This window comes from Panthera leo, chromosome A1 (genome assembly GCF_018350215.1).
Source record: "Panthera leo isolate Ple1 chromosome A1, P.leo_Ple1_pat1.1, whole genome shotgun sequence".
NCBI classification, from domain to species: domain Eukaryota; kingdom Metazoa; phylum Chordata; class Mammalia; order Carnivora; family Felidae; genus Panthera; species Panthera leo.
Window position 1 is genome coordinate 210,537,710 of NC_056679.1, and position 27,316 is coordinate 210,565,025.

Below are 27,316 nucleotides of genomic sequence, written 5' to 3' on the forward strand. Positions count from 1 at the left end.
ATGCAAGAAAGTCAAATAGATATGATCATGCCATTGGCCCAATATTAATAAAAATGTTTAACAACATGAAAAGAAAGAGTATAGTTTTGGGATCAAAATTCAAATTTTCCTTCAAAATTGAGGAAAACAAAATACGATATAACATTAAAGAGGAGCTGTAGTTTCAATGTAGAGGATTTCAGGATTGACTCTGAAGAGGTTAGAATATAAAGTGATGGGCCATCATGAATAATACACTAGGAAAAAACAATTAGAAAATCAACACTCTGGTGTAAAGATTAAGAATGAAATAACAGGGTGGCCATAAAGTCAAATATGTGTAAAAATTATTTGTCGCTATTATGCTACAATCCAATAAAGTAAATTACATTTCTTTCTAGATTTTATGATCTTTCCTTAGAGAATAGACATAAAAGAACTGACCACAAGTGACCAAAACCAAAAACATCCTCAACAGCTCTGATTGAGTCCTATTTGGGGTTAGTGGTACAAGTCCAAAACATTCATGAACTTAGAATAAATGGAAAATCATAAAGAGAAAAGACAGTCTTGAACTAGACTAAAAGGAATTTAATCAATGCAAGAGAACACAGAAGACTGAACTAATAGTATTCAGGAAAATGGAGGACCCCCACAGGATATAGCAATCAATTTTTCTCCATCTACATTGAGGATAGAAAAAGATGAAGTGATTTAGAATACAGAATAATGATTTTAGGTTATTTATAAAACCAAAAGATTACTGACACCAGTGATGAGTGATGGAAGAAGAGTGTGGGAGTTCTTCTCAGGAGGTGCTATCATGCACCATGTCATGGTCACTATCTCAAGTTTGTCAAGGCCTTCAGCACATCGATCAGCATTCCTCTTCCCAAACTCCACCCTGGCACTGGTCCCTTCCCCTTCTCTCCACTTCTGGCACTCTTTCCAAGACCGTGTCCACATCCTGGACCTTGAATGGCTCCATCCCTGCAATCTTAATGACCTACACTCCAACTGTTTCTTTCTAGCACTCCCATATATGATGAATCTCTTCAACATTCATCCAGTCCCTAAATTCCTACACCCTTTCCCCCAAATTTACCAGCATTATCCTGACTTCACTTTATTTTCTAGCAAAGCTGAGTTGAATGGTTGAACACTTCAGCTTCTCTCCCTCATCTAACAACTTCAATCTGTGTCCTTCTGCTACACCAGCCTCAGATGATATTTATCTCTCTTTCCAAGTCTACACTTGCACCGGTAGACAGCTTTGAAGAAAAATACACAATTTTTTAATTTGTAATCTCACTAATTACTTGGCTTAAAAATCAGCTGATAGGATGAATGGATAGATAGATAGATAGATAGATAGATAGATAGATAATATGAGATAAGTTTCTTGAGAGTTATCTTCACTCAGGCTCTCCACCTCCTCACCTCCCATTCATGCTTCAATCCACCCCAGACCATCCTTCCCAGTCTCCTACTCCATTGAAACAGCTCTCATTCCAGTCACCAAAACCCATCAAGGCCGATGCATATGTTTCAGTCCTTATCTTACTTGCTTTCTCTGTTGTATTTATAGGTAAAATTCAGCATACAATTCTTAAATACTTTTACATGTTATCTTGTTTTTACAACATAACCTGTAAAGCAAGATTGTGATTCTGTAATTGCACAGCTTACAAATGACAAAGAAGGGGTTTGACTCCAGTCAATCTGACTCCAGGCTCTGGACTTGTTTTTAATTTTCAAACTTTTTGTTGAATTATACCTGACAAAAAGAATGCACACATGAATATATAGCTCAGTGACTTCACGAACTGGAAACAGTACCCAGAGCAATGAACAAACATTATCAGCCCTGGAAGCCTCCTGTTTCTTCCCAGTTACTATTAGTCATGGATGTTAACGATCCAGAGCCTGCACTCAAAACTTCTCTGTACCTCTCTTCATATTATGAACACTGCTGCTCCCACTCAGCCTGGACAAGAGACCGAAGCACTAGCTGAAAGCCCAAGCCACACTTCATCTTCCATTCTGACACAGTCTTATGCTCCTAAACTGCCTGTTTCCCTATCCTTAGGTCTCCCTGTTGGCTTTGAGTCTGGGGCATTCCTCTCCGCTCAGCCTTGGCTGGACTGATGCTCAGCCTTTGGGCCCACCTGGCTCTGGCTATAGGCTGCTTCCTTGTGATGTTGTTCTTCAGGCTTCTCCATAGACTAAAACATTGCAGGACAGCATGCTGAACCTGACCTTGGAGACTGGGCTCCCATACCCCAGCCTGGACCTCAGGACCCCAGCCCCTACTGGTCTGGGATAAAAATAGTACAACTTTATTTCAAAAAATCTGTCTTGGCTTATGAGACACTACTTTCCCTGGCCTTCTTCCTCTCTAGCTGCTGCTTCTAAACACTTCTTCCTTTGCTCTTCCCAGAAAACTCTGATGTTTTCTGGGGGTCATCATGGATCTCTCTTTAAAGTACATTTTTACTCCTAGGTGATATCTTGCACCTTCAAATCCTTAACTTCAGCGCATGCTTCCTTCCTGACATCTAGTCCCATTTGGAGAACTGTTCTATGAACATGTTAGCTGAAAAGTCCCAAACGCACTTCAAACTCAACGTTTCCCTAAAGAATCTCTATGTATTTCTTTTCATATTCTCTAAGTAAATGGTATCATCAATCAAAACTGTGTGGGTCAGAAACTTGTGGTCATCCTGTTCTCCCTGTGGCATGTCTCCTGTCCTCACTGATCACTGAATTCTGTAGTTTGCCTCCTAAATACCACTTGAAGCTGACCATTCCCATCTTGCCCCTCCCAGCTTTTGTAATGCCTCTGCTGTTTTTCAGAGGATAAGAATTTTCTCATTTGTTTTTTGTTTCCAATCTTACTCCCTTCCAATGCATCCTCCACCCTGAGCCAGAATGGACATTATAAAAAGCATATCTAATTGCATAAATCTCAGCTTCAATACCATTCAGTGACTTGACATGGCTTCAGGAAAATGTTCAAATACCTTAACTTGGGGCGAAAGTTTTGGCTGGCCCATGCCTACTCTGCAGGCCCATTTCTGCCCCTCTTCCATACCTTGCTGCCTCTCAGCCCTACTAAGGTACTTGCTGTTGTCTAGATGGACCACGCTCACTTGCCAAGATTTGTGATGTGTTTCTCTCTACCTCTCTCCCTTTCTTGGACTGGTCAACCTCTACTCATGCTGGGCACACCTATTATAACACACAACTAACTATATTATATAATCAGCTTACTTTCACTTCTTTTTACACTATATTGTCAACTACTTGAGGATAGGGACTTGCCTTTCATTTGTTTATTATCAGTTCCTGGCAAATTATAAATCTTAGATAAATGTTTACTAGTGGTGCCATTTTAGCTCCCTTCACTCTAGACCAGTGCTATCCAACAGAACTTTCTAAGATGATGGAAACATTCTACACCACTGCTGTATGATATGGCAGCCACTAGCCATATGTGTACATAAAACATAGCCAGTGTGACTGAAGAACTGAATTTTTAATTTGTTAATTTTAATTAGTTTAAATGGCATGTGTGGCTAGTGGCTGCCATGTTAGACACACAACTCTAGACTGCAATCCCTTGGTTCCTTAGCTACAATGTCCACTAAATTCCTTGAAGGTAGGATCCATTTCTTCTTTATTACTCTACATCCAGTGCCTAGCACAATGTCTGGCATCATGTTATAAATAAAAAATGAATATGTGAATGAACAAAATATTGTAGAAGGTTAGAATTTTATCTGAAAAAGTAACTGTCTAAAAAAAACTGTCTAAACAGTTTAAGTGGGGTTTTGACTAACAAGAGGAAATTTCAAAGACCATTCTAACCTTATATTTCAAGAAAGAAAAATATTTTTTTTAGAAAAATCTTAAGATATGAAAGAATAACACTTTTTCTCAACTGAAATACTTTAAAATATGAAAGCTACAGATTGATTTTCAAAGTTGTGGACATATTTAGCATACTCAATTCTGACCAAAATAAGTAAGAATTATAAAGTTAATGATTTCATACTAGTTTTAATGGTTTAGTTGGCCTAAACCCAACAATGGGCTCAGTTAACTTCAAACCAAGAAATACGCAATGTTAGAAATGTATGGTAAAAAGAAAAATCACACTGTGCTTTAATACTAATTTCTGAGGGTATATAAATATGATTATTTATGTGTATATGTGCACAAAATTTGATAAAGGAGAAGTACTCCCTGTGGTAGGGGAGGAAGGGCATTTTAAAGCCTAATTATAAGTCAAGGGTCAAGAATAAAGAAATTAAACAATTTATTTTATTTTTTAAGTTTATTTATTTATTTTGAGAGCACCCAGGGGAAGGAGAGTAGGGGAGGGGCAGAGATATCGGGAGAGAGAGAATCCCAAGTGTGGAGCCTGACTTGGGGCTTGATCCCATGAACTATGAGATCATGACCTGAGCGAAGATCAAGAATCGGATGCTCAACTGACTGAGCCACCCAAGGACTTAAACAAGTTAGATGATAACATCAGCTTTGACAAATTTGCCAGAATCACTCATCATATAATTTTGATAGGGAATTGAAAGAACTCAAACTGGATTGAGTTGGACTTCTTGAAAAATTGTTGCCAGTTGATTTCCTTCTGTTTCTGAAACATACCACAATATGCTTCCTTTGGAGCCCCCAGAGGGTAGGCAAACCTTCTGCGGCTCTCGTAGAGTTATATTCAGCTTTCAGGGACCTTCTCCCCAACAGGTCTGTGTGTGTACTTTATAACAACTTGACATACCCACTTTCAAGTCAGACTGATCTTGAGTTCAGGGTCCTGTTCTGCCACCAGTGGGCCATGAATTGGCAGTGCTGGCAGCCAATCTCAGCTATGTCCTGAACAGGAGGGGGAGTTAGCTGGACAAGCAGAGTCATTACTACAGTCAGCATTGCTCCTACTCCCTTTCATGGATAGAAGTAAGTTCTCTCTTTTAAGATTTGCTAGACAGGATCCAGTTTAAACTACTGTGCTCAACAGCTAAAGTAGTATCTAATGGTTTTGTCATTTTATTTAGGTAAATGATAAAAGAAGACCTCAAAATTACACTAACTCAAAATAAGGATGAATGTGACCTTGGACAAGTCAAGTGCTCATGCTTTAAATTCCCATCTATAAATGAAAGCATGGAAATAGATGATCCCTTAGGTCTCTCCCACCTCTGAATGTCATTGTATTAGTAATAAAGCAGTAATAAAAGAAAGATAAATATTACCATTTGTTAAAGGATTTTTTTTATAAAAGTAAAATCAAGACTCTCAAACAAAGGTAAAATGTCATGATTTAACTCTTCAATTAATGAGAGAACCAGTAGGATGTTACATCAGTTCAAATAAGAATTGGATAATAGGCTATCTACAATCAGGAATGCTAAAATAGATGAAACTAATAGATGAAAACTAATTAGAAAACTAATAGATGAAAATCTAATACTTGTAATCTCTTCAAAAGTTTAGAAATTAATTATATATTGATTAAAATTCATTTGCATGTCTATGGACAAGAATCGTTTGAATTGCTCTCAGTTTCCTATAATTTACAGAGTCATAGAAGATCTGAATCAAACCCAATGAAAGGCACAGACTCCCATAGATGCAGATAGTCCAAAGGGGTCCAAAAGACTATACTTAGCTTTCTACTGAAAGAATACCCAATAATCTCTTGTCCATTTCAAAGTCTTTCATAATTCTTACTGATGTATTTGTTACATGTTTATTAACATGTACCAGATACTATCCTAAGTGTTTTACATGTATCTTATTTAATGTCTGTGATATTGTGATATAATAAGAGAAACATGTTTGGTCTTTGTCTCTGGCTCTTGACAAAGAGCTTGGAAAACGCTTGTAATTTCCTGAGAGATAGGTATAAGGAGCATTTTTTCTTATTCATAATAAGCCCCTTGCAACATTACCTGAGTTAATGTTAACGAGATGACTCTTAGAAGATGGGGCCTGGTTGCCAGAGGAACAAACCATGTGATTAGAAGGCTGGAACTTTCAGCCTTGACCCCAGACTTCTAGGAAGGGGAGTGGGGTTGAGAGATGAATCAATCACCAATGGCCAATGATTTAATCCATCATGCTTATTAGAACTGCCATAAAAACTCTAAACTAAGGGGTTCAGGGAGCTTCTGGAATGATGAACACATCCACATGCCAGGAGGGTAGTGTAACCCAAACACCATGGAGACCAAAGCTTCTGAGCCTGAGACTCTTCTAGACCTAGCACTATATTCCTCTTCATCTGGCTGTTCATTTGTATCTTTTATGATGTCCTTTATAATAAACCAGTAATAGTAAGTGTTCTGTGAGTTTTATGGGTCATTATAGCAAATTCAAACCTGAGGAAGGGTTATGGAAACTCCTGATTTGTAGCCACATCATACAGAAGTGTGGGTAACCAGGGGATCTACTACTTGAAATTGGAATCTGAAGTTGGGGGCAGTCTTATGGGGCTGAGCCCTTAACCTGTGGAGTCTTCCCTAATTTACCAGTAGGTAGTGCCAGAACTGAATTAAACTGTAGAACAATTTGGTGTCTCCCAAGAACTGGAGAATGGGGTAGTGTAGGAATTCCACAATTTGGTGTCAGTAGTGTCAGTTTTCCTTTCACATCTGTAAAACTACAATGAGGCATTTTATTATGTAGATTGTGAAACTCAGGTTTAGAATAATGAAGTAACTTTCCCTTGGTCAAATAAATACCTCATGAGTTGACAAGAGAAGGTTCAAGAAGATCTGTTTTCCCCGTAAGTATTTCATTTGTGGAATAAAGTAATATTTTCATTCTAATGACAAAAAGTACTTAAACAAACCATGACTACTGGAAAGACTATTCAACCCCCCCATGTGAGGACTTCAGCCAACTGATACTGCTTCTCTGACTTCACACACAATCTCGGGGAAGGAAGTTATCAGATCCTTGCTTTGCAGAACAGATGAGATTTATGACCTTCATTAGATGTGACCCACCAAGATGTACTAAACAGCCACAAGAAGCTTCTCCATGCATGCAAGTCTCAAAAAGGGCACCTCTGTGCTAGGGAAGCTGCCAAATTGAGGGAAGTGTTCAGTGAAATGCTTGCAGTTGGCATAGAATTCTCTGCTAGTTCTCTACAGTGCTGAACAGCAACAGTTAAAGCAGGAGGCAAACGTGCTCTGCTAGATAATTCTTTGGAAAATCTGAAATGGATTTCTTATTACCACTCCTAATTGCAAATGGGAATACTCACCCATTCAGTCAAAGAAGAAATGAATAAAGAGCTTTGAGTTACAAAAAAGAATATCAAAACAAAGGGGAAAAGTAGCCAGCTTACCCATCGTGTCATTCATGCGATCCAGTGAGGAATTATCTGAAATATCTAATAACATGACAAAATCAAATGCAGAAGGAGGAAGAGGAACTTCTTTGGAGGCTTTAGTATCAACAGCCAATGTGGATATTTGTGCTTTCTTTTCCTCCATTTCTAGGACCTCTCTGTTGCAGCCCGTGAGAGCTTCCTCCAGAAGCTTTGCTTGGTTTAATGTCATTGGAAAACCATCCAAGACCCATCCTTGATCCACAGGTATCTTACTAAATTGAAAATGCACAAACCATTAACATTTTGATAGATACAAGTACTCTGGAAGTAGCAATACAATGAGTCTTGTCTTTACCTTTCCTTCAACTCCACACTAACCTCCTTTGGCACAAATTTTATTACTTTACAGCTAAGATGAGGCTTATTAATACACCACAATCACTCCTTTGCTTAAAATCTTTCTGTAGGTCCCTGCTGCCCTCCAAAGATATTTCAGAGGCCGTAACGTGGTATTTAAAATTAACTGGCCACAACTTGCCTCCCTATAACTCTTTGTCTCTCACAGTCTTGAATCACTTACTTCATACAAACTGATCTCCTCACTTAGGTAAATAAGCATTGCATTTTCTAGCTTGTGGTCATAGGTTTGAACCTGTTTCTCTTCTACACATAGTGGGATAACACACTTTACAGGGCATTATGAGGATAAACTGAAATGATCCATTTTAAGAACCCAGCACCGAGCTTACCACACTGTGGATACTCACAATGTCAACCTGGAGAGTTCTTCCTACTCCGCCCGACCCAGCATGGAGCTGTAACTGCCTAACCTGAACTCCTCTGCTCTCCACTTCGCTATACAATGAATAATTATTGTATTTCATAACTGAGAAAAACTCAAGTGAGTCTTCTTTATCTCAATTAGATTATAAGTTGTTGTAGTGTAAGGAACATTTCTTGGGTTTTTGCTTTCAGTGCCACATCCTCCATAGAGAATCGAGCTCCAAGAATTATTATTTTGGATCTTTATATTGAAAAACCATATGAAAGGGGAACAAACTTAAACTCTGTTCTTCTAAACCCCTAATTATGTAAAACTGAGATTTGGGTTTTTGGATTAAAATTTATGATTTAATTTCTTTCTCTGTTAGAATTCCTTTCTTGTCTGTGCAACCTCCTTTTCTCATTGCCTTCCCATCCAGCACTGATGAGCCTTTGGGTCCCTGGGTCCACTGCCTTCTCCTGAAACATAAAACAAGGAAGGGCACTGACTTGTGACCACACAATCAGGGTCTCTCCCCTCTATAATCTGTCCCTTGGCTTTTCCAAGTATCTAATGACTCCTTGAATTCCTGAGGGAATAGAACCTGAACTTCACCTGGGTGAGTGAAGACTGGTAAAGTGGGAGAAGTGAAATATAAACATGTAAATCATAAACATGTCTTTATCTTGCTGTATGTTTTCTCATGTAGATGGGTAGTATTGATTAGATATTAAAAATAAAAAATACTGCTATATTATTCTTTATATACTTCTATCTGATAAAGAATATATTAGTAGATTAAAAAAATACGTACTTAATAGCATTTACCATGATGCTAACTAGCAACATGTCAGAAATGCTCTTGCCTTTCTTCAGCAACTTTTCTGATTTTGCACCAAGCTGAGCACGCACAGTGAGCTGTGAAAATAAACAATGAGTGGTAGAGTACAACTAATTTAAAAGTCAGAATCCAAATGTCTGGGGGAAAAATTAAATGGTCATGCTCTCTGGTGAAGACACTGATCATCTGGCGCAATTCTGGAGTCAGCCAAGCATCCAGGGGAAGTGTGTATGGATATTGAGGCTCCTCTGTGTGGGTCCCTCCTTGCCAAGATCTTCCTCTGAATTCTTAGCTGCTCTGGCATTGCCAACCTTCATTTTCTAATACCTTAAACTGAAACTATTAAAGATTTCTGCTTGAGTTCTAGCCACTCTCGTGCTACACAGACATGGTGTGCCTCTGGGATAACCTGTACAAGTATGGCTCTTGACCAGGGAAGTTCCCTTGATTCAGTGGTCCAATGCCACACAGTTCATGCCTGTTTTAGGCTGCCTGCCTGTCTTCCACTTTGACTTTTTCCTGTTGGCTTTTGGCCATCAAATAATTAGCTTTTCTATTTTGTCCCGCATTGGTAACATTATCTGTAGAAGGGCTAGTCCAATAAAGCTGCTTTATGAACAGGAAAATTCCCTAGTGCTGATTCTTAACTCAACCACCAGGAAGTATTTTACAAGTCAAATGATATTAGATGTCTACGCAAAACCCTGTAAAGTTTCCTTGTTTACTTCAAATGTCCTCATTGTGCCTGTAAGGCTGACCTGACTTTTCTCCCTTCCAGCTCATCTCTCTAACCCCACTTTGCTGGCCAGTCACCTTCCTGCCTCATGGCTGCCATCCAGCTATTCTTACTGCCTGAAATGCTTCCCCAGATGCACTTGGAATTTTCTCTCAATCTTCTTTCAATCTGGTTAGATCTCACTTTCTCAAAGAAGGCTCATCCCATTTAATATAGCAACCTTCCCTCTTTCCGCACCTCTATGGCCTTGACCCCTTTGCTTCTGACCCCTTACTTCACTCTACATTTTCTTCCCTTCTGACTCATTACCATCTAATGGGTCATATAATTCATTTACTCGGTGTTTATGGTTTGTTATCTGTCTGCATTAGAATGTAAACTCTTTAAGGTCCAACAACCTTGCCTTTTCTATTCACTGACATATCCCAAATAATTACAACAATGAACACACACACAAAAAGTATGCCCTTTGCGTTGAATTGAATATGGAATTTGGAGGATTTGTAACTCAATAAAAGTAAATATAAAAAATACACCTAGCCTTTCTGTTAATTTATATTGCAAATACACAGAGTAAAAATGATACATTCCCCTTCATCACTTTCTCTAAGCCCATTTCCCTCTTCACTGGCTGTCATACTTACAGATTGGTGTATATCCTTCCAAAACTTTTTCTATCTTTAAGGAATTTTCAAATTAAAATATTTGAAAACTAAAATTGTTTCCCAAGGTGAATCACATAATAAAAGTAACTAAATATAATAAAAATAAAGCAAATAAAATTTCTTGATTAATCAGGACATTGTATTTGATGACAAAAAGATATCTCCACATACAGAAAAGCAATACTATACAAGAAAATGCTAGTTTCCATTAGAAGTCACAGTGAGTGAATTGTTGTGAGTATTTCAGGGATTAATAAAACATTCTGAAGAGTCACCAATAGGTCTAAGGAGAAATTCCGGGGAAAAAAAGTATTTAAAGATAAAGAGAGTAGGAAAGGAAAGAGAAGTAATAAATTCAGTGGTAAAGAAAAACACATAAAATATAAGTTTGACATATGATTAAAATTTTAAAAAATCACAAACTTATTTTCTTACCTGGCAAAACTGAATAGCAATTTCCACTGCTTTAGGGATAAGGAATATTAAGAATATAAAGAATATTAAGTAACTCAGATTTAGTTACTATTTTACCATAATAATTACTTTAAACCAAAAAAGGAGCACATTGCTATTTCACTCCATTTGAAGACATACCAAGAAACTATGAATCATGACATACTTCAATCTACTAGTAGCCAAAATTAGATTACAATACTTACTTCAGAGAAACTATCACTTGATTTGACTTCTTCAGCTTTTGGAGTTTTATTTGTTTCAGTACCTAGCAATAGGAAAAGTGTTAAGAATAAAGTCCAGTATTTACCACTAAGAACCATGTTAGTATGTGATCATCCATGGTTTTGGACAGATGGGTTATTGGATCCAGCCATGCCTGAGATGCTCAGAGGAAAGAACAGAATCACCACAGAATGGCTTCATCTTTGTTCCACAACATTAAAATCCTGGCCGTTGTGTGGCTTGGTGTTTTCCACTTCCTTCCTTCCCTTATGGCTCACTCATAATAATATCATTAGGAATACTTTAATACAGTTTGCGTTTTCTTTTCAGAAAAATAGCCAAGTTTCTGAAGAAAATTTGTTAAAATGATAATTCATTAATTTTCATTTTCCTGAATTATCAAGTTATAGGTAATAAATATGTCTCAAAGTAGAAAAGTCTGGAAGTCAGACTTTGGAGTTTTTTACTTGAATTCTATGGGAAAAAAACAAGTTTTCAGAGTCTGTTTATAATTAACTGGACTTTTGTAATAAAATATGTCATACAATACTTATAATAGATTAAAAATCAACCAAAATTATCTTGTAAGAAACACATAACTGAAATAAGGGACAGATTACACCCTTTGAAAGGATGGAAAATACAACTGCTCTTGGAGAGCTTCATGCTCACCACATGGTCCAGTGGTGATGGCAATAATGACGTGTGCACAGGATGATCTGAACTGTGTGCTAGAACATGAGGAAACTATTAAATATGGCAAGCCTTCACTAGCACAGCTAGAAAAGATATTTAAGACTTAAAATTGTTTTCCTTCAATGTTTCTAAAAAGCATCTGAAAGACTAGAACCCAGATCCCAAGTGAGGTAACTTTTCATTAGGTTTGGAAGCCAGGTTCTATTTATTTGCCTTGCCCAAAGCTGGAAATCAACTTAACTTTAGGTAGGGAACCACTCTTCAGCAGGGATGCAAGAGACCAGACCCCGTAGCCTCCCTCAACCATTGAAGAACACAGCAGTGTGCAGGGAGCCCCAACCCTACCACTCACCCAGATCTGCTTGGGCGAAAAGAAACAATAAAATACTGTCTCCCTGCAAAGCCAGGGAGAGGGAGGATTTATCGTGGATGTTATCACATCAGATGTTATCACATCACAACAAAACTGAGCAACTATCTGAAGGAGCAAAAAAAGATTCCTTTGTAATACTTATCTCTTATCCCTATTTATAGACAAGGGTTGGGGACTTCTGTGTTTACCTTGCTCTCTCTGTTAAATGACCAGGTAGACAACTATGCAAAACTCTCCTTGTCTCCCTTTTCTTTCCCTGAAAGCAAGTTTGTGCTCACATACATGTGCACTTACTATTTATCTGTCTGTCTCTCAAATGTAAAAAATGGATGATTTGTTTGGATATCTCACTTACTAAGTACAGTTTTACCTTCTGTTTCTGGCAATGCTTCATTTGAAGCTGGATAAGCTGAAGATACATCCTGTAGATCCTTTGGGGAGAAAACATACATACACACACAGAAATCTTAACATTATCATATTTTAATAACATTTAAAATTTTATTTCTATAAGTAAGGTTCACACTATTTTATCTATGACCTTAATGATATTAAGAATAACTGAATGATTTCTAAAAACACGTAAAATTGATGATTATTCTTATAGAAACATACAGTAGCCTGTGGTGTACTCTGTCTTTCCAGTGATCTTCAATTACTATGTAAAATACAGCAACTGCTATTTTGAAAATACAGTGAGGGGTGCCTGGGTTGCTCAGTCGGTTAAGCATCTGACAACGGCTCAGGTCGTGATCTCACAGTTCATGAGTTTGAGCCCCGTGTCAGGCTCTGTGCTAACAGCTCAGAGCCTGAAGCCTGCTTCAGATTCTGTCTCCCTCTCTCTCTGCCCCTCTCCTGCTCACTCTCTGTCTCTAACTCTCTTAAATATAAACAAACATTAAAAATTAAAAAAAAAAATACAGTGAAACCTGAGAAAGAGGTAGAGTTTATGAAACACTATTTTAGAAAGAACAATCCTAGAGGTGTCAGTCATAGCAATAAGGGAATAAAGAAAAAACATGTACATTATCTATCATCAGAATAAGAGGCAGCCCACACTTCTCCCAGTTATTTTCATAACTTCTGGTTAAATGGTATTTATTTTGCAACCGATGCAAATGATCTGGGTTAGATTCTTTGCAAGTTTATTCAATTGCAGAGACAACATAAGGTAGGGGAAAGAGTACTGGATTTAGAATCTTGGTTTCCATTCAAAGCCTAGCCATCAATAAGCCTTCCGACCCCGAGCAAGCCAATTTATCCTTGGGACCTCTATTGTCTCTCCTTTAAAATGAGGGTGCTGGACCACATTATGATTCTCAAGGTGGGGTCACATTCTCCTGTTTCCTGCCTTAGAATCTTCATGCAATAATGTAGCAAGATGCAATATTTATGGGAATGTGATGCAGGTAAACCACAAGAAGATCTCCCCCTCCTTCACTAACCCCTCTGGTTGAGATCTACTCACAGACCAAATTCAGTTGGCCAACTGTTTTGCATATAGTCCCTGGGCATCCCTCTGTGGAACAGCATTGTGAGCCAGGGGACCAAGTCTGGTATCCCCCTCCACCCCTTCTCTGCTATTCTCCCCCCCCCCCCACCACCACCTGCCTTCGCCGTGACCCAAAGCTGGCACGGGTCTTTATGCGATGGAGACTTCACCGTTGGCCACTGTCAGGGTCTCAGTGGTGGAATATGACTCTGAGAGCTGGTAACTTGGTGAATTCTGCCCACAACACTCATACCCCACCCACTTCCAAACTCTTGCAAGTCAGCCCCTTTGCCCCCTTACCAGTCTTACCAACCTGTGGCTCTTTCTCAGAAGATTGTCTCCTGCTGATGGTAACTGGGTGCAAAGTGGACTAACCACCCTAGAGGACCCATCCAGGCAACCGGAGTATGTTGGGGGAGTGGGGGGGAGGAATCTTCTCTTTTGCTATATAAACACCCACACAGTAACGTTGATTTTGCCTCTTGGCCCATAAAACCTAAAATATTTTCTCTCTGGACCTTTATAGAAAACATTGTTAACCTCTGGTCTAGAAGATCTCTTAGATTCCATTAGAATATGAGGAGCAGAAAAGAAAACTAAAATCACACTTGCCTGGCTTTCTTTACTCGTCTCTTGCTGAACTGGTAGAGCCTTTTCTTCATCTTTTTTCTCAATTGGTAGGGCCTCACTGACTTGTTCGTTGTCATGAAATGCTTTGATGGCTTCTTGGACAAGAGTGTCAATAGAAAGTACCTGAATAGGAAAGTCTAAAGTACAGCAGACAATTTTATTAATTACTTCATTTAGGAAATTGACATAATTATCCTTCCATGCTGGCTTCACCCCATAATACTGTCTTTTGGGCTCCCTAGAATTGTCTTTTGGATCAAGCTGCTTATTTTTTTGTTGTGGTAAAATTCACATAACATAAATTTAACCATTTTAACTATGGTAAAAGATACACCTCAGAAGTGTTTAGGCCATTTACATGTCTAACAATCACCACTATCTCATTCCAAAAAATTTTCATCACCCAAAGAGGAAACCTGATACCCACTAAGCAGTCACTCTGTATCTCTCTTATTCCTGTGCCTGCAACCAGTAAATTGCCTTCTGTCTTTATGGGTTTGCCTATTCTGGATATTTCATATCAATGGATCATACAGTATGTGGCCTTTTGTGTATCATTTCTTTCATTCAGCATCATGTTTTCAAGGTTCATTCATGTTGTAGCATGTATTAGTAGTACTCACTCCTTTTTTATGGCTGAGAAATAATATTTCATTGTGTAGATATACTATTTTTGTTATCCATTCATCAGGTGACATTTGGATTTTTTTCGCACCTTTTGACTATTTTTAATAGTGCTGCTATGAATATTCCTGCATAAGATTTATTTTGAGCACCCGTTTTCGATCCTTTGGGGTATACATTCCATAGTGGAATTGTTGGGATCATATGGTAATTCTTTGTTTAATTATTGAGGAACCACCAAACTGCTTTCCATAGTGGCTACCCCATTTTATTTTCCCACCAGCAACGTATGAGGGTTCCAAGCAACACTTCCTCACTAACACTTGTTATTTTCCTTTTTTTTTTTTATTGTACCCATCTTGGTGTGAAGTAATATCTCATTGTGCTTTTGTCAAGCTTCTTTTTAAGGAGGTACTTTTAACATTTCAATAATGATCTACCTTACCTTTCTCTGCATTAGAATAGTTTAACATGGACTAGTCTGTAAATTTTGAGTTTTGAAATAAAAACAGCAAAAAATTAGTGTAATTGAATAAAAGTGAACTAAACCAATGGAAACCTATGCTTTTAGCTGAACGGACTTCAACAGAAAAAGCCAAAGCCTCATTAAAAAGACAGAACTCAACAGATGTGAAGAATTAAAACATTTATAATTTTAAGCAGATTTCTTTTGTATTTGTTACAAATTATTAATTTCCTCCTTCATTGGTAGGTAAATAAAATCTACGAGGAAAAGTTTACAATTGGTATTTCTCTAGACTATGTACTATCAGTATATAACATATCCATATATCCAGGTTTGCTTGGGACAGTCCCAGTTTATGACTCTAAAATCTTAAAAGTGTCTGCCTTGGACAAGTAATTATATGATCAGTCTATTATAAAATTTTTGATGATGACAGAGTTTCTCACTATAGCAGCAGATTCTTATGTATGTTGTCTACAGACATAGTCATTTGAAGCTACAGTCAATGTAGACAGAATCCAATAAGCAGGGGGAAAAAAAGAAAAAGGAAATTCTACCTTTTTGTAGAGCCTTCAGAGCAGTAGTTTTTCCACTAAATGTTTTCCCCAATAAGCACCCTTTAATAGCAAATGAAGGTAATTCTGGTATTGTTGCTTTGACTTGAGGAGGATGAGATTTTTCAATTAATCTGTGAATCACATGACCCAATATGTTGTTGTTGGAGGGTGGTAAATTCTCAACCATTTCTTCTGGTAAGGCCCACTCCCCAACCATGTTCTACAAAATAACAAGGAAACGAACAAAAAAGAATATTATTAAAAGTGGAATTTAGCCATACAAAAAAGTTGTATCAAAAATAAGCCCAAATTATAGCAAACAAAAGTATGTAATACTTTAAATAATTATTTTACGTAAATGAGTAATAACATAATACATTCATATAGGAGAGCAGAAAAGAACTTCCTACGTTAAAGTAAAAAAGAAAAAACTCAAACATCCTTAACAGTTTATGAAAGTAGGCATATTGGGTTAATTGAGACAAATTGTAACCCAGGTTGAGCATAAAAGACGCTTAAATCGATGCTGCCATCAGTAAACAAAAAAAGAATAATAGTTTATCTGCTATCTTATGCAAATACTAAGCTTACTTTAAAATATTTTAAAGAAAGATAAAAGAGAACATTCATGCCCGGTATGAATCTACTACGTTTGACTCCTGGTTTCTTCAGGTTTCCTGCTGAAATGAAAACAAACTACGGACCACATTCTCTACCTCTATGTGATAAAACTAGAAATCAGTTTTTGGAAGATATGAGAAATAGAAGGACTTAAAAATTAAAAGTATTCTTTTAAAATAATACTTGGGGGGTGCCTGGGTGGCTCAGTCGGTTAAGCGTCCGACTTCGGCTCAGGTCATGATCTCGCGGTCTGTGAGTTCGAGCCCCGCATCGGGCTCTGTGCTGACAGCTTAGAGCCTGGAGCCTGTTTCAGATTCTGTATCTCCCTCTCTCTCTGCCCCTCCCCTATTCATGCTCTGTCTCTGTCTCAAAAATAAACAAACGTTAAAAAAAATAAAAATAAAAAAATAAAGTAATTCTTGGCTTAAAGGAGAAATTAAAAGGGTAGATGCCAAAAAGAACATTAAAACAATAGATTTATTAAAAATATGTGATGGGATCAAATTGTACTCAGAGGAAAATTTGGTCCCATAAGACGCCTGATCTAAAATAAAAAAGAAGGGAAACAAACTAAACACTAAAATAGGAAAAAGTAATTTCATATAAAAATGAGGAGGGAACTCATAAAAATGGAAATGGATACAGAGTAAAACCATCAAGATATTTTTATTAATATTTCCAGGACTTGTCCAGACTAATGGTGATAAAGAAATTGCTTCTAGTTCTGAACAAAGATGTAGAAGAGCAAGTATCAGTTTTGTGACATAATAGGAAAGAAACGAGAGATTTTAAACCCATTACTGTATTACATTCATAGGTTAATTTTTTTTTTAAAAAAAGCATATGATCATTTAAGCAAGAAACATCTGATAAAATTCATGTCTGATGAGGGAAAAAAACGCACAAAATTAAAAGGAAATAGAACAAATCTTTTAATGTGTTATGAATTGAAGATGACTTCTCTAACACTTTCAGGGACTGATACATTAACAGTGAACCAAAATGAATGACACATTTTTCCAGTAAAGGCAGGAGTAAGAAAAAGATACTCATCATTAATAGTCACATTATTCTGGAAGTTCTAGCCAATGCAACTGAGATAAAGAGGTGGAAGTGCTTCTAGAAGTAAAGGAGGCTGCTGTAGACTTGAATTCCTAGTGCAGAGGTGATAGCTGTGACCTGAACTACGAATCCCCATGATGGTGGCAGTGGTGACAGTTTTCTCAACAGATCTTGCTTTGGTGGGTCTGATAATTTTCTTTGGAAGATTACCCTTGAACCTGGTTCTCGAGCCCACCTGCTGATTAACTGAACTACCTAACATATTTGGAATAACTGTTTTCCTGCTTCCTCAGCAAGAGTCAACTTTTTTCTTTTCTGCTTACAATTAAAAACTTTCACAAAATCATTGGAATGAACAAAGAAATAGGGAGCCTATATATAGGAAGCCTCAAACTTCACTGAGGGGTATAAGGAAAAATAACTTCATTAAAGGGTAAGTTTAAAAGGTTAAATCTATAGGGGCGCTTGGGTGGCTTAGTTGGTTAAGTGTCTGGCTTCTGCTCAGGTCATGATCTCGCAGTTCATGCGTTCGAGCCCCGCATCAGGCTGACAGCGCAGAGCCTGGAGCCTGCTTCAGATTCTGTGTCTCCCTCTCTCTCTCTCTCTGCCCCTCCCTTGCTTGTGCTCTGTCTCTCTCTCTCTCTCTCTCTCTCTCTCAAAAAGAAATAAAACATTTAAAAAAAGCTTCATGGGGCGCCTGGGTGGCTCAGTCAGTTGAGCATCCAACTTCAGCTCAGGTCATGATCTCGTGGTCTGTAAGTTCGAGCCCCACGTGGGGCTCTGTGCTGACACCTCAGAGCCTGGAGTCTGCTTCAGATTCTATGTCTCCCTCTCTCTCTGCACCTCCCCCATTCATGCTCTGTGTCTCTGTCAAAAATAAACAATAAAAAAAATTTTTTTAAGTTTCATATCTATAAACTATTTAATTCTTACCGATTAATCTGATTGAATATAATAACAACAAAAGTGCTAGTGTCATATGACCAATGAGTCTAAAACTAAGGCAAAAGAAGAAATACAATGGATAAAAATATTTATTTAAAAAACTTAAGAAAGTAAAAGGGGGTGTACCTTACCATATATTAAGTACTTGTTAATAATACAGTAATGAGGGCCCCTGGATGTCTCAGTCAGCTGAGCATCTGACTCTTGATTTCAGTTTAGGTCATGATCTCACAGTTTGTGAGACTGAGCCCCATATTAGGCTCTGCACTGACAGCGTGGAGCCTGCTTGGGCTTCTCTGTCTCCCTCTCTCTGCCCCTCCCCACTCATGTTTGCTCTCTCTCTCTCTCACAAAATAAATAAACATTAAAAAAGAATACACTAATAAAAAAATGAGTTTCAGAAAGAAATGAGTTTTTTCAGTGCACAAAAATATAAATTCTATAAATAGATCTAAGTATATGCAGGAATTCAGTACTTAATAAGATTTATATTTCATAGTAGCAGAGAAGTACATTATTTCATAACAGGTACTGAAATAACTGGCCACATATTTGAAAATAATAAAGTTGGATATCCTTATATTTTTTCATGAAAATAGATTCTGAAACCAAGAAATCATGAAGGCACCAAAATCTGGATGAACATTTTACATGTTCCATGATGGTCTTTCTAAGCATGAAATTTTTGAGAGAGGGAGAGACTGAGCATGAACAGGGGACGGTCAGAGAGAAGGAGACACAGAATCTGAAGCAGGCTCCAGGCTCTGAGCTGTCAGCACATAGCCGGACGTGGGGCTCGAACTCACGGACCGTGAGATCATGACCTGAGCCGAAGTCCGCCGCTTAACCGCTGAGCCACACAGGCGCCCCTAAAAAATTTTTAATGCTTATTTATTTTTAAGAGAGAGACAGAGTGTGAGTGGTGGGTGGGCAGAGAGAGAGAGAGAGAGAGAGAGAGGGAGACACAGAATCCAAAGCAGGCTCCAGCCTCCGAGCTATCAGCACAGAGCCCGAGGCGGGGCTTGAACCCACGAACCATGAGCTCATGACCTGAGCCCAAGTTGGATACTTAACCAACCGAGCCACCCAGGCTCCCCTACTTACACACAACTGAAAAGTAAAAAACAAAAGGAAAGTGACATATATATATATATATATATATATATATATATATATATATATATTTCACAAAGGCTTAAGAGTCTAGTTTATAAAAAGCTGTATGTAATAAGATAAAAAATATCCCAACAGAAAAAAAAAGGCACAAAGAATATGAACAGTCAATACTCAAAATAGAATAAAATGGCCGATGAGTTTTTGAAGAAATGTTCAAATTCAAAAAAATAAAGATATCCAAAATAAAACAATGATCGTATTTTGCCTAACATAAAAAGATTAGTCATACTTTTCATTCAGTGCTGGTGGGGAGTAAATTAGTGCATTGCTTTATTGTATTTTCTAAAGCTGTCCAAAGTTGCTTTACTATCACCACAATAATAAAAATTATTAAGACATAAAAACAGATAAGAATTAGGATTTAGTTTAAATACAAATCACTGAAATATTAGGTAAGATAGTATTTTTCTGAAGTCACTTGAAGATCTTAAAAAGATCTGTAGTGCATATAAACAAATTTAGGAACATAAGTAGTTAACAATTTCATTATATAAATATTCCATCCACAATCTACCAGAAACAAAGAGTAGAAATATAAGACATAGAAATACATGATATATTTTATTATTTGGAATTAGTACATATAACCTATTTATCTAACTATTCAAACTTCAAAACACTCTGATGTACTATTTCAGTGGTGCAGAACATTACGAATTCAAGATGTATCAGCTTATCAGCCTCTTTTTTTTTAATTTTTTTTTCAACGTTTTTTATTTATTTTTGGGACAGAGAGAGACAGAGCATGAACGGGGGAGGGGCAGAGAGAGAGGGAGACACAGAATCGGAAACAGGCTCCAGGCTCCGAGCCATCAGCCCAGAGCCTGACGCGGGGCTCGAACCCACGGACCGCGAGACCATGACCTGGCTGAAGTCGGACGCTTAACCGACTGCGCCACCCAGGCGCCCCTTATCAGCCTTTTTTAAAAAATGATGCAAGTTTTCTCCAAATCTTATTAAAGATGATCAGTTTTATTAGCACTTTTTAAAATATACCACTTGCAGGGGCACCTGGGTGATTCAGCTGTTTAAGGGTCCAACTCTTGATTTCTGCTCAGGTCAGGATCTCACTGTTGTGGGATTAAGCCCCTCATCGGGCTCTGTGCTGAGTGTGAAACCTGCTTAGGATTCTCATTCTTTCTCCCCCTCTCCCTCTACCCTTCTCCCTTGCTCTCACACTCACTCTCTCTCTAAAATCAATCAATCAATTAATCACTTGCCCTCAATCAACTTGCCCCAATTAATCTTAACTTAGTCTTCTTAGTCCAAATAATTGGGCTAGAAAAAATGAGCAATATTCACTGGGGGGGAAAATGAGCTCCTTCAACAGCATATGCTCTCATAAAAACCAGAGAGAGAACAAAAACAAAAGACACTGGGGCTCCTGGGTTGGTTAATCATCCAACTCTTGATTTCCGCTCAGGTCATGATTGCACAGTTCATGGAATCGAGCTCCATGTCGGGCTCTGCACTGACAATGCAAAGCCTGCTTAGGATCCTATCTCTCTCTCTCTCTCTTTGCCTCTCTGTCTCTCTCTTTCTCAAAATAAATAAATACACTTAAAAAAATGAAACAGATTTTCATTAAAAAAAAAAAGAGTTCAATGTGTTTTTTCACAAAACAGGGCCAATTTTTCAACTTCGGCTAATCTGAATTTTCTTTCTTCTTTTTTTTTTTGAGGAGGAAGGTATATGTGTTTCCTCTGACTACACGTCAGGATATTTATCTTTATATTTGTATACTTACACTAATATATATTTTGTATGACATGGCATAAATATTTTATATGCTAGGTCATATACAAATTTAAACATGCTTTTATATATGCTATCTCATATATTATTAAACACATGCCTTTGTTGTTGCATTTTTTAATCAGTATTCTTTTCATATCTATCCAATATCTGACAAAAAAATGCTTGCTCAGAATATAAGCTGACAGATTTCATAAATGCTATAGATGGCTTGCTTGGTTTGGGGACAGAATTTCTGTTATGACAACATTCTGAGATAAGGAAATGCTTTTTGAAAGAAATAAACAAAAATCCCCCAAAGTATTCACAATAGGTTTTCCTTTAAAAATGGGTGGAATTTATTACTATCTCAATATAATCATATCTGTTACTTCTAAACAAACTATCCTTTATTTGTAAAATTTACTTTGTTTTAGTTTTTCTAATAATTCTGTACACAGTAATTATATGCATTATTCAAAATTAGCTAAATACTGAATTGCTTTTCATAATCATTGAATTGGAATTTATTGCTTGCTTCTGCTTTCATTCATTGGAATCACTTATACTTCTAATTAGACGTGATAATTATTTTATGTAATGTGGCCAGTCAGAAGTAAACCAAATTAATAAATAAACCAGAGGGGCGCCTGGGTGGCTAGGTGGGTTGAATTTCCGACTTCGGCTCAGGTCATGATCTCACGGTTCATGAGTTGGAGCCCCGCTCCAGGCTCTTGCTGACAGCTCAGAGACTAGAGCCTGCTTTGGATTCTGTGGCTCCCTCTCTCTCCGTCCATCCCCTGTTCATGCTTTGTCTCTGTCTCTCTCAAAAATAAACATTAACAAAAAAATTAAAAAAAACCAGAAATTACATTACTTTAAGATAAAAAGGCTTTAAGTCCAAGGCCAATTTTAGGTGGAAAGTTTCTAACATTCTAATGATTCTGTGCGGTGCATTTAATCTGTCCTAAAGGAACCAGTCTGGGACTGAAATCAGATGACCTGGATCCCCAGAATAGTTCTGCTACTTACTTGTTTTGTACTCTCGACAATTGCCTCATCTTTGTATGATAATATCTATCTCACACAGTTGGTGTAAAGATTGAATGAAATTCTTATGTGAGTAGTCTATGTCACTGTGCAGTTTCAAAACTTAACTAAGAAGTTCTCAGGCTCCTGCTGGAGGCACATAACAGGAAGTTTCTGCCCAATGGGAGAAATTACATGCCGCTTGCACCCCAATCAGAGAGGTGTGCTTCCTCACAAAGGGATCAGAATAAAGCCCTGTTCCATTGCTGAATTAGTTGTAGAATGTGGCCCAACACAATGGGATAGAATGTTCACCATGCAGAGACCTGAATGCTTAGGTTAGGAAAAGGTCTGAAGCTTGACCCATGGAGGTAAGGGGCTCAAGGATTTGGTGGAACTCATTTTGAAGACTCATCTTAAAAATACAGTTGATAAAATTTTTAAGTAAAGACCAAAGATAAAGGATAAGTCAAAGTAACCATCTCAGGTTGGAACAAGAACACGATGAGTGAAGAGGAGGTCAGAAGAACTGGAAAAAGGGAAACTCAGACCAGAATGAAGATTACTAGTTTAACGACAATGAGCTAAAGAGATTTTCTAGTTCGTTAGTGAAGAGGAGCTAGATTTTTTTTTACCATATCCCTATTTCACATGGTTTGTTTTATATAATTATGTTAACTATATAATAAAATTTTATCAGAGAAAAATTATATAATAGAATGTATAATTCTTACTCCTTTGGGTATTATTATGAATAGATACCTGACAATTAGTTTCAAGACTCAGCCCAGCATGGGCAATGCTAGGTAAGTATCACCTGGTACAAAGTATTGTTTTAAGGAGACACTTTTCCTATGTAGATGTGCTCCATGATTCTAGCACTTGATTAATGGAAACTGTCATATGTATGTACGTGTGTGTGTGTGTATGTGTGTGTATATCTTATCTTATATATCTTATATATCTTATCATATATATATATATATATATATATATATATATATATATATATATATCTTATATATCTTATCTACCTATACACAGAGACCATGAAATTACAACAGAAGTAAACAGCCCCTGCCCTTGGTCGAAAGTCACAACCTATTTACCAGCATTGGTTTCATTAACTGATCAACATTGACCTTTTCAGAGACTGCATTCTGAATCCCTGGGACCACATTATCCACCTATTCTTCCTATCTTCATAAATGACATGGACCTAACACTGCTTTCCAGCCTGGATCCCCACTCACACTCACATGGTTGTCTGTATCACATTGTAGGTACCTCATGGTTTCCTAGACTTCTGATTCTGGTTACTTCCAGTCTGTCATATCTTTTTTTTTGTTTCCTATGCCTTGATGTGTCATTATTTTTCATCCCCATTATTAACCATGGCTAAAAGCAACATGAGCATTTATAGACAGCATCTGCTCAGGATCAGTGTGCTTGAATGTAGGCTGAAGTGAACATTTCAAGGGCAAGCTTGAGATCTTCAATGTGTTCCATTCATTAGATTCCCTCCTTGACTGTCACATTGTCCAAATGGTTAAATGATAATGCTGGTGGAACTGCATGGTTTTCTCAGCAAATTGTTTACTTCTGTGCACATGATCACCCTTGGACTAAAGCAAAAGCACCTCATTTCATATGTTGCCACTTCCAAAGATCCAAATTAGGAATACAGCTTCCTTATCTATGCTTTTAAAAGGGGGCAGACATGGTTTGCTTTGATCAACTTAGATAACTAGAATCTGGGCCTTGGGAGGTATTCATCAATCCGTAAAATCTGAGTGCCGCTAGCACAACATTCAACAAACAACACTGGATTATGCCAATGATATTTACTAGTGACATCCAATTGTGGCATTTGTAGAGTGGCGGTCCTAGTCTGAAAGCACACACAATGACCTCCCCAGTGTTTGTTTTCACAGATTGTTAGAAGTCACCAACATCTCTGTGGCCTGAGGTGCCCCAGATCCTAGTTTAGTAGGCTCTAAGTGTCTTGCAATTCAATTACTGATGCCTTCAAAAAACAAGACAAATGCCTTTTCTCCTACGAGAGAGAAAGAACTTCTTAGGGAATACAACACTTACAGTGTTTTTGGCACCTGCTAGTGTCCTTGGGTTTTCCTGAAATGCAATCTTTTAATCTATATATAATAAAACACATCAACAGACAGACTATCTTGGTACAGTGGCCAAAGGACTTAAGGTAGAAGCTTCTAATAAACTGACTTCAAGAAACACCACAGGTAGTAACTCTGCAAAATGAGGCTATGCACTTTTCAGAGTATAGCTGATGCACCACAACGTCATCATACAGACATTCGAGCTGCCTTAATCTTGCATCTACTATGGCTGGCTTTCTCTTGCACACCACTCTGCAAGAAGTGAGGAAGAGACGACAATCTGTGATACCGGAAATGATTTTACTCATACTGAAACTCACCCCTTCCATTGGGTCCCCAATAACCTCCTGTGCTTATCTACACTTATTATGCTCTGGAATGTTTTCTCTCATCTCCACTAAACTGTGAGCACCAGAGGGGAAGATCTCTATCTTGATCAACTTTACATCCTCAATAGAACAGTGCCTGCACGTAATAAGTAGTAATATTTATTGACTGAATTAATGAGTCAATCAATCAGTAGTATAGGCTAAATATATATGAACTGAATAAATGAGTGAATACATGGATATTAAGTTTTAGTAATTCTGATTAAGTACAAAGATGACTTAAACACAACACAACCCAAAATCTAGGAACAAGATCAGAAAGTGTCATCCTCACAGATAGAAGTTAGCAAGAATCCACACACCATGTATGAATTTAGCTAATCCTGGAAGCATTTCTAGAAGTAATGGCTGGCAGTATGATTTTGAGTGAGTCTTTCCATTAAATCATGGCATTCTTTTTTTACACAGCACACAACACTCAAATTTAAATAACTTATAAATTTGGGACTTTGGAAGAAGCTCTATCAGAGATTTATCAGGGCCTGGAGTAGGTAAAAGCAGCCTGTGTAAATGGGTAGGTAAGAGCTGCTCTATGGCAAACTGCTTGTGACCTGGTTAATTTCATATCACTAACTGGATATTTATCATGGGTCTGCTAAATTACGTTGACCCAACCATGTACCCCTGCCAGGCAGAAAATAAAAAAGGTGTAGGCAACTGCCTACTGCATCCTTACTTTGTTTCCACGCCTTTAAGCTGAGTCCTGTTCTGTTCCATTTCTGTCTAGCTTCCAGCTTGCCACCCTTGTTTTCACTTTCTAGTCTGGTTTTCACCCAATCTCAGCTTTGATCACTGGCGTATTCAAAGGACTTGGCTTGAGCCTACGCTGCCTCTTCCTGTTTTCAGCTACTTCAGGTAAATTTCTCCTGACCATCTTAGTTCTCACTCTAAGAATTCAACCCCTGGCACCGGCTCTCCTGGCTAACCTCCTGTCTGGATCTGTCCTATCTCTGACCAAAGAGAATCAGACTTCAGAGAAGCACCTTTACTACTATGGCAGCATGGAAAGTCGAGTGGCTATATTCCAGTTACTGTGCTTGGGAAATCTGGCACTCAGCAAAAAAGCCATAATCCACAGGAAAGTACTAAGGCAAAACTTTGTAGCTTTCAAAGGCTCTGTTTGTTGTCTTCCCTTCCTAAGCTTTCTCTCCTCCAACCCACCCCCAAAATCCTGAGGGAATCTAGAAGAACTGCGTAAATTTGTAATTTACATTAAAATATTCCTGACAATGAGCCAGAAGTCTCAGGAGAAAGAGAAAGGGTAGTTGGATATCTTGTCTGATGGGGAGTTCTGCTCATGCAACCTGGTAGCACTATAGGGTTTCTTGACTACTGTCTGGTATTTGTTTGATAGCCAGGTTCCAATAGATAGGATTGATTCTGCCTTATACTGCTTTTGACAAGGAGGAAGAGAGGACATAGCAGTTGGCTGATGTGCAACTGAATTTTGGCTTCTCATCCAGGAGCTGTCATTGAATGGGCTTTAACTAGGGGCCCAGATTAAAGGTCTCAAAACAAGTTGAAAAGATGACCTTAGTGAGCTTGGCAGCTTTCTAAGTCACCTGACTTCCAGTCAGGTCTGAGGATTACTGGCTTCCTGACCATATCTTCTTGTCAAAACATCTGGCCTTCAGATTCCAGAGAAGCCAGGGAGGTGGGGATGTATACCTCACACTGACTTTGGTGGGATGGATGCACCTCCAGAGAGAAGGTACTCCTCCACCCCGCTCTGTGCTGGAGTGCTCAGCCTGGGCCACACCATTATCTACCACCAGGAAATACAAATATGGCTCATGGTAACAAAGGAATGGAAGAAGTTAACTCTACTTCCCCTGCCATGCTGAGCTAAAGAATGTTCTCACCAGAAGCAGAACTGAGAGTAGTCAAGGCCTACCTATCAACCAATCTCACGGTTAATTCCAATTCATCAGGATATCTGAAGAACTGGTCTTAATCAAATAATGGCTTTCAGTCAGAAATCTGATCATTTCTGTCCCAGCAGTAGCCTTCCCCAATCTGTCCTGATCTGTTATTATGGGAACAGGTGTGTTTAATTCTAGTCTTTCACAAAAGACGACCTAGGGCAACAGACCTTGTACTTCTTTTTTTTTTTTTTTAAGTTTATTTATTTATTTTGAGAGAGAGAGAGAGCAAGAGAGAGTGAGCACAAGTGGGGGAGGGGCACAGAGAGAAGGGGAGAGAGTGAGAATCCCAAGCAGGCTCCACACTGCACTGTCAGTGATTAACCCATTGCGGGGCTCAAACTCATAAACTGCGAGGTCATGACCCGAGCCAAAGTCAGATGCTTAACTGACTGAACCACCCAGGCGCCCCAACCTTGTACTTCTTTTTAGAGGGAAATTCAAAT

At 38.1% G+C, this 27,316-nt stretch overlaps 1 protein-coding gene across 4 annotated transcripts in view; it reads right to left on the bottom strand.

Moving 5' to 3' along the window:
- SPEF2 (sperm flagellar 2) overlaps nt 1-27,316 on the bottom strand; it is a 184,102-nt gene that overhangs the window by 100,947 nt on the left and 55,839 nt on the right. For all 4 annotated transcript variants that reach the window (XM_042952165.1, XM_042952150.1, XM_042952160.1 and 1 more), the window contains 6 exons: nt 15,861-16,080; nt 14,196-14,350; nt 12,462-12,522; nt 11,004-11,065; nt 8,917-9,020; nt 7,355-7,611 (listed from right to left, as the gene is read on the bottom strand). In XM_042952165.1, the coding sequence (XP_042808099.1) occupies nt 7,355-7,611; nt 8,917-9,020; nt 11,004-11,065; nt 12,462-12,522; nt 14,196-14,350; nt 15,861-16,080 (859 nt within the window). The remainder of the gene's footprint in view (nt 1-7,354; nt 7,612-8,916; nt 9,021-11,003; nt 11,066-12,461; nt 12,523-14,195; nt 14,351-15,860; nt 16,081-27,316) is intronic.